Source organism: Stegostoma tigrinum, chromosome 22 (assembly GCF_030684315.1).
Source record: "Stegostoma tigrinum isolate sSteTig4 chromosome 22, sSteTig4.hap1, whole genome shotgun sequence".
NCBI lineage: Eukaryota > Metazoa > Chordata > Chondrichthyes > Orectolobiformes > Stegostomatidae > Stegostoma > Stegostoma tigrinum.
Window position 1 is genome coordinate 41,901,815 of NC_081375.1, and position 16,344 is coordinate 41,918,158.

Genomic DNA, 16,344 nt, shown 5'->3' on the forward strand with positions numbered 1-16,344 from the left:
CATTTCTGAAGAAGGATCCTGACCTGAAATGTGAACTTTCCTGCTCCTCTGCTGCCTGACCTGCTGTGTTCCTCCATCTCCATAATGTATTGACCTTGATTCCAGCATCTGCACTTCTTGCCATCTCTGAGTAACAGCAGTGTGTAACATTTTATAAGATGCACTGCAGCAATTCTCCAAGCCAGCTTCAACAGCACTTTCAAACCCTGATTTGGATCATCTAGAAGGGCAAATACAGCAAACGTATGGGAACACTAGCATCTTCAAGACCTACACCATTCTGACTTGTAAATATATCATTGTTCTTTTCGCCGTCTTGGGACACAATCGCACTGCAGCAGTATAGGTATACCTATGCGAGGTGAATTGCAGCAGATCAAGAGGGCGGCTCATCACTACCATTCTCGAGGGTCGTTGGGATGTATAATAAATGCTGGCATAGCTAGTGACACCAACATTCAGCACATGAATTTAAAGAAAACGGTTGAGGACAAAATGAAGGTACTGAAAATACAAACAAGAAAGGAATCAAAATAAATGCGGTTAAAGGTAATGTGTAGTCAGGACAGAAGAAAACTTGAGAAATAGGAAGTAATAGAAAAATAGAAGCATGAAAATTTAAAGCCAGAATAATAAATTAATGCATGGGGAAAGAAAATAAATGAATCGAGGGATGAAAATATCTTTTTAAGAAAGAAGATGGTCATTGCTAGCTGGAAAGGTGTGTAGGAGAATGCCTTGATAGAAAATGTTCTTTGGTGTGTTGCAAAACATTTTAGAAAACATTTGGATTATTATCAGCTTTCTTTGATTTTCATAGGGTGTAATCTTGGTCTATGACATTACAAATCGTTGGTCATTTGATGGTATCGACAGGTGGATCAAAGAAATAGATGAGGTAAGGAACATTTCATCCCTAGTAGTTCATGAGCAAATGTGACTGACCTAAGTACCGAAGAAGAAAGAGGATCAGTTTCTTTGATCTTTGATCATTGATGTTACGAGGATGATAGTTTGGAACAACACCGTGGGCCAAAGGGCCTGTACAGTTCTATATTCTGTGTTTAATTGGAATTTCAATTGGAGACAAATAGAAAACATAGAACAGTACAGAAAAAGAACAGACCCTTCTGCCTACCATGTCTTTGCTCACCTTGCTGCCATTTTAAACTAAACCCCATCTGCCAGTGCATGATTCACACTCCTCTATTCTCCATCTGTTCATCTCTCTGTGTAAATGCCTCTCAAGTTGCTAACATATCTACTTCGACAAACTTCTACCCTAACACTGCATTCCAGGCACTTACCACCATCTGTGCTTAAAAAGAAATTGCCCTGCACACTTTCTTTTAAACTTGCCCCCTCACTTCAAACTTTTAACCATTAGTATTTAACATTTTGATTCTGGGAAAAAGACTCCGATTATCCACCCTATCCATGCCTCTCATAATTTTATATACCTCTATCAGGTTGCCCCCTCAGTCTCTGACACTCATGAAAATAATCCGAACTTGTCCAACTTCTCTTTTATAGCTAATACACTCCAATCTTCCTTTTGAACACTCTGAATGTGGGCCAGCTAAGGGTTTTTTATATAGCTGTACCATGATTTGCCGTCTTTTGTATTCTATGCGCTGACTGATGAAGGCAAGCATGCCTCCTGCCTTCTTGACCACTTGATACACTCGTGTTGCCTCTTTCAGGGAGCTTTTGACTTGTACCCCAGATTTCACTGTAAACTAATGTTCCCAAGGGCCATGTCATTTACCGTATTCCTTCCTCTTGCATTTGACTGCCCAAAATGCACCAGTTCACACTTGCCTGGATTAAACTCCATCTGTCATTTCTCCACCTAGTTTCCCAATTGATCTGTGTTCATTGACAATCTTCCTTACTGTCCACAATCCCATCAATTTTTGTGTCATCTACAAACTTATTTATTAGACCACCTACATTTTCATCCAAATCATTTGTATAAGTTACAAACAGCACAGCTCGAAGTCCACTGATCCTTGCAGAACGCCACAGTCGGAAAAACACACCTCCACAACTGCTGTGTCTTCTATAACCAAGCCAATTTTGTATCCAACTTAGCAACTCACCATGGATCTCTTCTGGAGAAGCCTATCATGAGGGATTTTGTCAAATGCTTCAGTAAAGTCCACTTAAACAACATTCACTGTACTGGCCTTAACCATCTTTGTCACGCCCTTTGAAAAAAAATCACATTTCTGGGACAAGACCTCCCCCATATAAAGCCATGCTGACTATCCATAATATGTCCATTATTTTCCAAATGCAAGGAAATTCTGTCCCTAAGAATCTTCTGTAATTTTTTTCTATTCCTCAAATGTAAGGCTTATTGGCCTATAATTTTCTGGATTATCCCTGTTATCCTCCTCAAAGTAACAACATTGGTAGTTCCCCAGTCTTTTCACAGCTTTTGGCCACGGCCAGTGAGGATCTCTGTCAAGGTTCCAGCAATCTCCTCCCTCTGTATCATGGATAAATCTGTTTCTGTTCTGATTTATACACTAAAAAACATGTCTTGTGAAGATAACATTTTCATGGGTGTATTAAACTGTGTTACAGAATTTATTGTTTTGGTGGATTAATTCAAAGAAGATTTTATTAGTCAAGATAGTCTGGTTTGAGAAAAAGAGGGCAACATTCTTAAGTTGGAAGATGAACTAAGAGGAAGGTGAATGAAAGCATGAATACTACTGATAAGAGATTGGTTGACCCATGCGTGCAGTTTCTCTTCTGCGCATGTTGAATTTACGGAATATTATTTCACGAGGACCACTTGACTCCAAGTCTGATTATAATCTTGATCCTGTGTGTGTGTGTGTGTGTCGTCCACTTGGTACTTCTGGCAGTGATGGTTGCAAATGTTTCATCCATTACTTTTGCAATTGGGTGTTGTACTGCTTGTACTTTCATTTGAGGATGGTGTTGTTAATGGAGCGGCATCCTTCCATTAGTTTAACTGCCCTACTGCTTTTCAAGCCTGCATTTGACAGGACTGCAGAATTTTGATTTGACCTGTAGCTTTATTTATGGCATGCCTGTCCACAATTTTCACATGCATACTCATGGGCTTTAACATTGGCAGTTTTGGACCTTATTTTTAGGTGTGGTTCGTCCGATCATGCTCTCCTGCACTTTTCATTGAACCAAGATTAGTCCCTTGACTTAATGGAGAGTGGTAGAATGGATTTGTCAGTCAGGTAAATTGAGAATGTTGGGTACTCTGTGTTTGTGGGAAGACTCCAGGAGTAGTGGGGCTTGATTTCCAGTGCCCTATCCCAGTGAGTCGAGCCTAATGTGAAGAGCCAAGGACTGTGCAATGGTCACTCCTGCTAATACTGTCATGGACAGATATATCTGACAATTAGTTTGATAAGAATGAGCATTTTACTCAACTAGACCGTTGAGATTGTGGTCCCAATTTTGGAACAAGTTCCAGATGTTAGTGAGAACTACTCTCCTTGGTCAATGTAGGATAGACCTCTGGTTTTATTCTCGTATGCTGTCGAATCGCTTGCAAATCATTTCACAAAACAATTAAGAATCATCTATACTACTGTGGTTGATAGAGTCATGTGCAAACCGGATCATTTGTCCATACATCTGAAGTACTAATTCATTTACAAAAGTACTCTACTACTGTTCTCTGATTTTGTAAATATATTCCTTACTTCCTTTTCTCAGCATGCCCCAGGTGTACCTAAGATCCTGGTTGGGAATCGTCTTCACTTGGCCTTTAAGCGGCAGGTATCAACAGAACAGGCTCAGGCTTATGCTGAAAGGCAAGGCATGACGTTCTTTGAAGTTAGCCCTTTGTGCAACTTTAACATCATTGAGTCATTCACAGAACTGGCAAGGATTGTATTAATGCGGCATGGAATGGACAGGCTTTGGAGGCCTAACCGTGGTAAAGTTTTAATTTTCTTAATACTGTTAAGTTGGAAAAATTTATCTTTTTTTTCCTCCAAAGTTGCAAGATCTGCAAAGTCAGCATCCAAGATGAAAATCTTCTTTAAAAAAGATCTGATTTATAAATACAGGAGCTCAAAGTTTTGTATCTCTAATTATGGTGTTTATTGCAACTGGGGATCCGTACAAAACACTACCTTCCAGATGCCTCAATAATAACTTTCATCCTTCTCCCTGGCTGCACAGTCAATCAAAATGTCAATGGCTTTGCAATTCACAGCTATACATCAGACTTCATAATAATTATCAAGACAGCTAATTCATACTTAGGCCTGCATTTTTTCTCCCTTGTACCCATCGCCAGTAGAACTGTTAGGGCTATCTTCATTGCCTTTAGATTAGATTACTTCTGTAGTCTTTTGCCGATTGTGTCTTGTCATTCATTATCCCTGTCACAGGGCTGCATTGGCTCAGAATATATCTGAGGATAAGCCATCATCTTGTTGTAGCCTTGATGTCTCTCCCTTTGAAACCCTCATCTTTTATTACTTTGCTGATGCTTCCATCAACGTCTTACTTCATATAACTAAAATTGTTAACTGCTTGAGTGTTATGATAGAAGATGAAAAATTGTGGGTTTATTTTCTCCACTATCTGTTTTCTCCTGAGATGCTGCTCCCCTACTTTTTCCCTGAACATTGAACAGCATGTGCAAGTAGACTCATGAACTTAACTAAAATGGAGACACTCCATTCAAAAGATAGCACACCGTGCCCCAGTATTCACACTCCTCTAACAAGAAGAAAGAAAAGCCAGCATATACATAGCATCTTTCATGGCCTGATATTCCAAGTACTTTCCAGCTAATCAGGTAATTTGTCTTTAGTAATGCTTCTTCATGACCACTTTGTCAATGGGGCTGACATCTTGCTGTCTTGATCCCATTTCCACCAACTCATTGACCTTTCTGGACTCTTTACTTCATGTTGGAATTGCTTTCCCTATCTCAGGCACTGCCCTATTACCTTTCAACACACTGGATTTTTCCCCGTTCCCATTGCATCTGTTTAACTTTTTTTTTCATTTGATCCATGCTTTCTGTCCTCCACAATCTCACGCATGCAACATGAATGTTATCTCAGAGTACAGTGCAGTATTGATCAGATAGGCCAATAGGCTGAGGAGTGGCAGGTGGAGTTTAATTTAGATAAATGTGAGGTGCTGAATTTTTGGAAAGGCAAATCAGGGCAGGATTTATACAAGATAATAAAATGTGAGGCTGGATGAACACAGCAGGCCCAGCAGCATCTCAGGAGCACAAAAGCTGACGTTTCAGGCCTAGACGCTTCATCAGCTTTTGTGCTCCTGAGATGCTGCTGGGCCTGCTGTGTTCATCCAGCCTCACATTTTATTATCTTGGATTCTCCAGCATCTGCAGTTCCCATTATCTCAGGATTTATACACTTAACTGTAAGGTCCTAGGGCATGATTCTGAACAGAGACCTTGGAATGCAGGTTCATAGTTCCTTCAAAGTGGAGTTGCAGGTAGACAGGATAGGAAGAAGGCATTTGGTATGCTTGCCATAATTGGTCAATGTATTGAGTATAGGAGTTGTGAGGTCATGTTGTGGCTGTACGGGACATTGGTAGGCCACTTTTGGAATACTGCATGCAATTCTGGTCTCCCTGCTGTCGAGTGGATGTTGTGAAACTTGAAAGAGTTCAGAAAAGATTTACGAGGTTTTGCCATGGTTGGAGGGTTTGAGCTTTAGAAAGAGGCTGAATAGGCTGGGGCAATTTTCCCTGGAGTATCAGACTGAGAGGTGGCCTTATAGAGATTTATAAAATCATGAGGGACATGGATAGACAAGGATGTTTCCTGGGATGGGAGGGTCCAAAACCAGACAGCAAAAGTGAGAGGAAGAATTTAAAAGGGAACTAAGTGGTGCCTTCTCCACACAGAGTGGGTGCATGTGTGGAATGAGCTGCCAGAGGAAGTGGTTGAGGCTGGTACATTGACAACATTTGAAAGGCATCTGTGTATGTGCACATGGCTCTTTTACGGATTGCCAAAATGTAACAAATGGAGTTCCACATAGTTCTGTGTTGGGGCATCGTCTTTTTACAATTTATGTCAATGATTTAAAGGAGGGGAATGTAGGCATGGTAGCTAAATTTTCAGACGTTGCGAAGATATGTAATAAAGTATGCTGTGAAGACCACAAGAGCGACTGGGCAAATATCTGGCAGATGAAGCATACTGTAGTGAAGTGTTTACTTTGCAAGACAAATAAAAAAGCAGAGTATTACTTAAGTAGAGAACAACTGCAATTCCAATGTACAGTGGGATCTAGCTGTTCTGGAACGAGCCACAAAAAATGTTCGTATGTAAATCCAGTAGCAATTAAACACTTTTTTATTACAAGAGGTATTGAACATAAAAGTAATGATGCTTTGCTTTAGTTTTGCAGTGTAATGATGAGATCATGTCCTGAATCCTGTGTACAATTTTGGTCGCCTCGTTTAAGGAATGATGTAGTAGATAAGTTGGAGGCAGTTCAAAGGTGATTAATGAGACCTGTACTCCTAGAATGAGTGGGTTGTCTACAGAGAAAATGTTGGACAAGCTTAGGTTTGTTCCCACTGGAGTACGAGAATTAGCTTGATTGAAGTGTATGAGATCTTGAATGTTCTTGATAAGATGGGTGTAAAAATAATGTATCTTCTGTGGGTGTCTAGGGAGTATAACTTTAAAATTTAGAGATCACCCTCGGGCACAGATGAGGACAATTTCTTTTCTAAGTTGTCTGAATTTGGAGCTCCCTGTCTCAAGGTAGTGGAAATGAGGTTATCAAATATATTCAAGGCAAAGGTAGATTCTTGTTAACTAGGAGAATCAAAGGTTATTGGGGTTGGATAGGAATCCAGAATTTGAAAAAAATGAACAGATTAGTCATGAACTTATTGATTAAACAGATTGAACGGGTTGAACAACTTACTTCAGCTTCAAATTCAATGTTCGTGTGAGTACTCTGCAATGTCGTCTGCAATCTACAAAAGCTAGAAGACTCGTGAAGCATCCTTTGGTTCACAAAAATCATTTACAATCAAGGAGGGGACATAAGAATATATTGCCCAAGTCACAAACAATCTTGAAGGAAGTGCAGCAGTCTGAGACTTGACCAGCAACTTAATTTCTATCTGATTTTACTAAAACATGTTAATTCATGTTCAAATTACCAAGCCTCATCAAGCATTTATTTAAAGGCTTGTTACTGGATACAGAAGGCTGAGCCATTAGCTGTGCTGAGTGGTGAGTTCGAAATGATGGATTGATAGAAAAGTTTCTTTACTGAACAGGCAACCTGGTTATGGAATGTGTAGTATACTGCCACCATCTGGTGTATGGCCAAACAAACAAATGCGTTATGCTTTCACATTTAACCGTATCATTAAACTGTACTAGAATTGCAGTTGACTCTTCAGGTGAGGGGGATGAAACTGAAACCTCTTTATATTCGACTATGATAGACGAATATCTTGTTAGGGCAGTGAACATTTCACTCAGTTTAAGGACTTGCATTCTTTATTTTGCTATTTTTTTAGGACCACATTCATTAGTAATATATTTTCAGGACACATGCTTAAGAAAATTGGGGCTTGGTGGCAATTTGTGACTGATAAAACAGCAGAAATGTTTCTATCACTATTACAAATAACCACTTTTGTAATTTTCAATGATACATGTTTTTATTGTCGTTCCATTATTTGTATCAGTGATTTCATTACGTATGACATGTCTCTCGTCTAAGCCTAGCAGTTCACCTACAGGTGGTTAAGCTATCCTGTTGGGTCAGGAAACTGAAGAATCCCGTTTAGCCTCACTTGGGTTTCCTTCATAACGATCTGAACCATTCTAGTTGACTTGCTTGTCTTTTGGGGTCACTTACTGGCCCAATCTTGGCTTGTCTGGAGCAAGCACTGCTACCTCATAGCACCAGGGACCCAGGTTTAATTCCAGCCTTTAGTAACTGTCTGTGTGGAGTTTGCACATTCTCCCCATTTCTGCATGGATTTTCTCCCACAGTCCAAAGATGTGCAGGTTAGGTTGATTGGCTATGCCAAGTTGCCCAAAGTGTCTAGCTTTGAAAATGCAGGTAGGGGGTGGGTTCTGGGTGGGATGCTCTTTGGAGGGTCGCTGTGGATTTGATGTGTCAAATGGCTTGCTTCTGCACTGTAGGGATTCTATGAAGATCAGTAAACCATATTCTCAGCTACAGTTAGTCGTGGAGTCTGAGTCATGCAGCATGGAAACAGGCCCTTCAGTCCAACAAGTCCATGCTGAACATAATCCCAAATCAAACTACTCCCACCTGCCTGTTCCTGGCCCATATCCCTCAAAACTGTTCCCATTCATGTACTATTCCAAATGTCTTTTAAACATGGTAATTGTATTCGTATCCAACACTTCCTCAGGAAGTTCATTCCACATGATAACTGGCCTCTGTGTAAAAGAAAAATTGCCTTTTGTCTTTTTAAAATTTCTCTCCTCTTACCTTAAATATGTGCCCTATCTGAGGGGAAAAGACAACTACCATTATCTCTATTTATAAGTCTCACTATTTTATAAACTTCTATCAGGTTGATTTCTCCAACTCCGACACTCCAGTGAATAATTGTTCCAGCCTGTCTTGTCTTTCTTTACATCTCAAACCTTCCATACCTGCAACATCCTGGTAAATATCTTCTGTACCCACTCCAGCTGACCATATTGTTCTTTAACTTGAGGCCTAAAAATTCAACCCTCTATTTCCTGCAATAATTAGCAATTTATTGCTCTTGGGTTAGATCCTCCGTGGTTCTTAAGATCTGTTATTAACTATTCCTAGGTAACTAATTTGCATCTCTGTATTGTTTTCTTTGCAGTGCTCAGCCTACAAGATCTCTGCTGCCGAGCCATTGTTTCATGCACGCATGTACATCTAGTGGACAAATTACCCCTTCCTGTTACCTTAAAGAGTCACCTTAAGTCTTTCTCTATGGCCAATGGACTGAATGCCAGGATGATGCATGGACGTTCCTACTCTCTAACTCCTAATGGTGGCAAACAAAGTAGTTTGAAGAAATCCAAGATTATTCGTCCTTCCCAAAGTCCAACACAGAGCTGCAGTCGAAACAGTTGTAAAATCTCTTAGCTATGTCCACATGTGATAAAAGAACATTGAATATCTGATCACTACATATGCCATCTTGACATGCCAGTGTATTGGCTATTCCAGTGAAAGAATTTCTTCAACAACTACAAATGTAAAGGGCCCATAAACTGTTGGTTCAAAGTTTGCACAAGGGAGAAAAATTATGCTGCTAATTTTAAAACATGATTGTGAAGGGTTTGTTAATAACAGGTATCTCAGATTATCTGGACTGATTGTTTTAATTGAGTTGGGAGTGAAAGTCTGTTTTATGGTAGCTCAATGTCAAAATAATGTTTGTCCATTTTTGTGAGACCCAGACAACTGAACTGTATCTGATTGTTTTAAGTAGATTGGAGAAATTAAGCATGTGTGATGTTGCTGAGTATTTAAAGTTATACTGGGAATTGGAATTTTACTTGCAATGTAAACTATACACTATATTGTTTAAAACTTTATTAAATGTTGAAGTCTGGAAATGAATCTTCCTGACTGTTGAAGGTCTATTTCTGGGAATATGGCTTGACTTGACAATCTGCAGCCACCCACAAAACAACCTTCAAATTTGTATGTAAAAGTTATATGCTGAGAAATATTAAGAATTTGCATATTAATCCATTTTCAAGTTCCTCTGGTAGTTGTTAACTATTGTGGATTAATACTAATTCAGTCATTTGTACATATAATTTTCCTTGTGGAACTATAATTTGTTTTGTACAAAACAAAAAAAGCTATGAAACTAAGAAGTATAATGCTAAGGTGATCAGAAATGCCAAAGATGATGATAGTAAAAATGTTAACAATATGTGGTCAAAGATTTCTGAGTTAAGTATCCACAAAGTTTTGTAATTAAAAAGCCCTTGGGGGAAAATGTTTTTCTGACCAGTAGTGTGTACTTTGAAATGATCGTACATGTGCCTGTTTTGAAAAGGTTGAAATATCAACCTAGGTTCTCCTGTCATATTCTCTTGACCCATTTATTTCAATGTGTTACTAGCTGCTTTGCAGCTTGGGCCATTGTCCTTTGGTTGGTTTCATAAACAATATGCTTCTGTTACAAAGAGTACAGACAGATGCAGTCACTTTTTAAATACCTACATCCTGATGAAATGCAAAAAATTTTGAAAAGTGACAAAACAGCCCAGTAATTTTTGTATTGAATTCAGAACCACCATATTTTGTGTTTGCATTCTATGTCCGTTTGAATTGTACTTTACCCCAATTAATTCTCCAGGGGACAAATGTCTGTATTTGATCAAGTGACACAACAAGGCAAAAGTGGCCTGCCTGTACCAAACACACTTGCATTATAGCTGATGTAGTCAACATCAACATATTGTAGTTGATGGATATCAGTGAAAAAAAACTCAACACTTTGATTCATTCTGCCTTCCTTTCTGGAGAATGATCTCTGCTGACAGTTGGAATTAGAGATATATTACTTCATAGTTATCCGGAGAAGTTAATTATGGCACCTAAAACAAAAACTGTTTAATTTTTAAATTAATGTGTATGTATATCTGTTCACTGACCATCGGTATAAAATCAGTTCTCGGCCATTTCAGATTTTGAGTCACACTATCCACGGCCATCGCCGGGGCATGTGTTTTAAGACTGTGTCAGATGTACTAACCTCCTGTGATACACCCACAACACATGCTAATTTCAAAATATATCCTTCTAACTTTTTTCAGGTTTCATGTCATGAAGGGATTGTGTTCTCTGTCATCTTTGTTTTATCAAATTTGGCTCCAATGTACGTTACCTATCACCCAATATTGGAGTCAAACAAAATATTCAACTTATTTGTATTTTGAAATTTGATTGGGTGTAGCTCATAGACTAGCGTGTTAGCACACTAATTAGTAGCTCACCATTTGGATTCACAGTCCCTGTGCCGTTATGTATTTGCTGCTGTAATGCAGTCACAAGCTGGCAAGAAGAGATCAAGTAAAATTAGTCTACTGAGTGTAAAAATGAATCAACTGATGATCTAAAGCTCTATGGGATCAATTGCCACTGTTCATTGTTTTTAGATATGTTTAGATGAAATTAAGTTGTGTATTGGTCTTATTGACGTTGAAAGAAAAACATTTTGTATCTTGCTAGACAGCTCTTTATACTTCTCAATTTAGACTTCTTCCAGTAGTCCCATCATGCCATTGCCTGCAAGTAGCTTGGGAATTGCTTGCAGCTTTTTGATGTTTTATGATGTCTCGGCTATAGATTAAGTAAGACAGCAATTTGTCCCTTAGGTTAATGTAGCAAACACAAGCAGTCTATCCAATGACTGACATGAGATAAAAATGAGACACCACATGGATGCTGAGACAGGCCTCACAATTATATTTATTTCTAAATAGGATAAAATTTGAAGTATTTTGTTTTCTACCAAAATATCCCTTTCCAAGTTAATATCATTCTGCATTTGTTTTTGAGGTCTGCTTTCCATCATAGATTTGAATTTTAAAATTATTTTTTGTGATGAAGACGTCGCCGGCCCATATCCAATTGCACTAAATGACTTAAAACTCAACCATGGTCTTGTGGCTTTTGAGTTAACAAGTAGGCAGACAACAGATTTCCTTCCCTAAAGGATATTAATGAAACATATACAAATTACAACAATTGATGATTGTTGTTGTGGTTATTATAAAGCTTGCGTCAGTTATTACTCTAGATTTGTTGACTGAATTTAAATTCCACCAGCTGTCATGGTGCAATTTGAGCCCATGTCCCCAGACCGTTAGCCAGGTCCTCAGTATGATGAATCCAGTGACATTGCTAATATAACACCATCAGCTCCTGGGAGAGGCAATTAACTTTTATTTTTTCTTCTCCATCCCCCAAATTGTTTTTGTTATTTTCACGAGTGTTTTATTTGTCTCCCTTTTCGTTTTCAGTAGTGCTTTGTAATTGTCTTTGAACTTTAGTGTGACACTGCACAGTGAGATTTTTCTCCCACTTGCTTATGAATCTAACTGTACTACAGGCAATTCCAACATCAACTTGTATTTATATAATAACTTTTAACTTAGAAAAAATTGAGGCCTAAAAGGTTTTAAAAAAAAATAAAGAAAACCAGAACTGTCAAGTAGTAGTTTAAAAGCCCGAGCGGAAGTAAGGAACTTTATTTTTGAAGCCTGAGAAAGTATGGATTGTGTTGGATTCTGAAGCTGCTGAATCAATTTTGACTTCAGTACTGATGATCTCTAAAGGGAAAGAGATTGTGTTGTCTGTCATAGAAGAAAGGAGGTAAATCAGAACACAATAATTAACTTATTGAAGTGTCAGGGTGAGAAAAGGTCCTACAATGAGACCTGTTCTTACCAGAAGTCTCCAAATCACCTAGAATCATAGGCATATCTCTGTTATGAAAGTTATCATGTGGCTTTTGCACATGTGTAAATGACATTCTGTTAAGGTAATCCTTACAATCCCTGCAGTGTGGAAACAGGCTCTTCAACCGAGTACGTCCACACTGACCCTCAGAGCATCCCACCCAGACCTATTCCCTACACACATCCCTGAACACTATGGGCAATTCAACATGGCCTGTCTACCTAGCCTGCACATCTTTTGACTGTAGGAGAATGTGCAAACTCCACACAGACAGATGCCTGAGGGCATGTTGAACCCAGGTTCCAGGTACTGTCAGGCAGCAGTGCTAGCCACGGTACCACCTCCTGCCAGAGCCACTTGACTTCAGCTCATCCCACCCTTGGCCCAAACATGAACAAAGAGCTGAATTCCAGAAGGGGAGGTGATTGTGACTGCCTTTTATATCAAGGTGTCACTTTACTGTGGAGCCCTAGCAAAATGAACTGTCAGTATTCTGGGCTAACTCCCTGGCAGTTAGCATCATAATTGGAACATAGGAAGGTGGTTGTTGTTGGAAGTCAGTCATCTCAAACCGAAGATAACACTGTAGGAGTCCTTGTGTCCTTGGCCCAACCATCTTCAGCTGCTTCGTCAATGACCTTCCTTCCATCATAAAGTCAGAGGAAATGGATGTTCATTGCACAATCCTCAGTCATCAATCTTCATCTCAAATGCAGGAAGACCTGGGTAACATCCAGACCTGGGCTGACAGTGGCAAGTTAAAATTTGCGCCACACGAGTGGTGTCAATTTCTATCTCCAACGAGAGAGCATTTAACCATTGTCATTTGACATTAAGTAACATTGCCATCAGTGAATCCCGCCCACTATAACCATTGACCAAAAAGCGACATGCACCAATCATATAAATATTTGGCTACAGGAGCATCAAGTTACCTACCAGGCACAAATAAAGTATTTGAAAACTCTTTTGCCTAGATGAGTGCCATACCAAAAATCTTTGACAAATTTACCATGCAAGATAATGTAAATTGTTTGGCACCTGGTCGACCATCTTCGCTACCAAGAAAAAATGGCAACAGTATGTATAAGATCTCACCAAGGTTCCTTTGAAAACATCTTTCAAATCTATGACTTTGCCACCTAGAAGGACAACAGCAGAAAATGCAAGGGGGTGCCACAACATGCAAGTTTCTTCCAAATCACACTCCATCCTTTGTTATCCTGGAACTCCCTTTCTAACAGCACTGAGTAAGCATAAGACCAGGAAATACAGCAGTTAAAAAATAATAATGAGTGACCAGAGTATATGACAAATCACAGTTAAGGAATTGAGATTGGAGATATCAACTAGACTGCTCAATCACAACAATGTTAATTAGTATGTTTCTTGGGGCTACGTTTGTTAAGGGAGGAGGACTCCTCATTAGGCACTGAAAGTTAAAAGTAAAGGATAAAAGTATGTTGTAAACTTTAGGTCAACAAGCAATAGCTCCAGCTTCGCATATCTCTTGCTGATCTTCTCACCAAGTGCTGGAAATGCAACCTACCAACTTTGTTCTCATTCAGTTCACTAAGTCTGCTCTTGTACAGTCTCTGTCCGATCTAAGTACTCATCTGCTATTTCTCAGGAAAAAACAATGATTTTATTGGCAGAGGATCATCTAATACTACTCATCTCCTCAAATACTATGCAATAAAAACAAAGCAGCTAATTCCTGGACAAGGACCGTTGATGTGCGCAATGATTCTTCTGTGGCCAAATATCAGCTGAATAACATTGAGTGCCAACCCAAAAAGCCCACAAAGATAATGGTATCGATGTGTAATGTTTCTATACAAAATGGATCTTATCGATTGCAAATGCAAGTGCTAGCAAACTGAAATAAAAACTAAATGCTTGAAATACTCAGCAGATCTGTTAACATCTTTGGAGATGGAAATAAAATGAATGTTTTTTGTTAATGACCGGTTTGTGGCAAGGCCATTTCCAACATTTTCTGTTTCTACTAGGCTACCATGTATGATTATAAAAACTGAAAGAATGCAGATTCTGTAAATCGGGAGCAATATCAGAAGTTTCTGGAAAAATTCAGCAGGGCTGGCAGTATCTGTGAAGATAAAATAATCAGCATTAAAGTTTTGGGTTTGGTGACCCTCACTACTTCCTCTGAGGAAGGGTGACTGGACCCGAAACACTAACTCAGATTTTTTTACTTCACAGATGCTGCTAGACCAGCTGAGCTTTTCCAGCAACTTCTGTTTTTGTACCATATATGATTGTGCTTTGCAACTGAAGGGGCACTGTCAGTTTTTGAAGCCGCATAGCCTACTTCATCATTTATTTAAAAACTAGGCAGCCTGAGATTGGATCATGAAGAGTCCTTAATTTTCAAAATTTCATGCTTGCTGTTCATTTCAATGGTAGGACATGGAAAATCATCGCAATATATTTGGTCAGATAGGAAAATAGTGGGATGATGCAAAAATTTCAGTATTATTTCTTCAGGATATGCATCGTCGGCATTTATTACAATTTGTGGCGCTAAACCACCAGTGATGTAAAGCAGCCAAAGTTTGTTCCTTCATTAAAAACAGTGGAAGTTTAAAAAGAAAAGCAATTCTAGTACAAGAGGGCACGTGACACCTTTCAGCACTTTCCATTTGCTATTTTAATAAACGTTTCATAGTGGGTTTACATTGGTGTACAAATGGCAGTCTCAACTGTCTGTGACAACTGTTGACTTTTCTAATAGTAGTGTAGAATTTGGTTGAACTGCTGTTCCAGTTTCACAGAGGCTACAAAATAAAATTTCAGGATTTTTTGAACTCTAGCAATATTATAAGTAGATAATGAGGCTGATGACTGTGGAAGTGTTTTTGTCTATAAAATTACCTTGGTCTGTCTTTGGGGCTGACACTTTAGTTGGCTTTGTTTCCAGCAAGTGGGAGAAGAAAAGTTGAATGTGAGTTTAATACATTTATAATTGGCTGAAACCACAGTCGGAATAAATTCAGTAGAACTTCTGGGGCTTCAAACTTGATATTAGCTCATAAACATTTTTGGGTTTCTTTTGGAAGTTATCTTTATACTTTTTGCCAAGCGCATGTAACAGTTTATGAAACTAAACTTGAGAAATCCACTCAGGCAAAGCAATCATGTAACCCTGTCAAGCACTGCAGTTTACGTGCTGTATTGTATGTCAGTTTAAATGTGGTACTGAAGTATTTTTAATTCATTTTGTTTTACTTCCATTTCCAGACTGTCCAGTATGATTTCACCTTCTATCAATGCACAGGCTGACTTTCCAATGACCAACAATGGCATTATGCAATTAGACAGCACCTAATATTACCAATGTAGAATTAAATACATGCCATCAGTTTGGCTTGCCCAATCGTTTGAAAATTTAAGGGGTTGGGTAGGAATTTTCAACCAGTAGCTGTCCATTTCTCATCAGTGGTGAGGGACTGTGTACACCATTTGTCTAGCTGGTTGAATTTTCAGGAAAGACGCTGTTTAATTGTGGAAATTACAATCCTAAATTTGTTGTAGACTCTGTTACAGTTTTACTCAGGAGATAAACAGAGCACATAGAGTTAATACTTATCCAGCTTTCTCTAGGTGCCAAGAGGTATAGCTGGTGGGTCTCACAGGGACCTGTGGAGGCATCTCTAAAAATGTATATTTCTGGATTTTTGCTAAGGACCAAGGTGTTCAAAAAATACCACCAACCTTCTCGCAGCTTTCACGCATTTCAATACACTCTTCATTTCATCAACGACCCTAACAAACTGTTTCTTGTGGTGGAAAATTAATTAGAAGACAAGTGGTGAGCTGTGCTGAGAACATTCATTTGGCATCTCCCGCT

At 38.9% G+C, this 16,344-nt stretch overlaps 1 protein-coding gene across 1 annotated transcript in view; it reads left to right on the forward strand.

Annotated features, from left to right (window-relative positions):
- Positions 1–9,991, forward strand: part of LOC125463830 (ras-related protein Rab-40B) — a 63,738-nt gene extending 53,747 nt beyond the window's left edge. Inside the window, exons 4-6 of the mRNA XM_048555590.2 lie at positions 821–898; positions 3,715–3,937; positions 8,866–9,991. Of these exons, the coding sequence (XP_048411547.1) occupies positions 821–898; positions 3,715–3,937; positions 8,866–9,134 (570 nt within the window). The 3' untranslated portion in view covers positions 9,135–9,991. The remainder of the gene's footprint in view (positions 1–820; positions 899–3,714; positions 3,938–8,865) is intronic.
- The last annotated feature ends 6,353 nt before the right edge of the window (positions 9,992–16,344 follow it).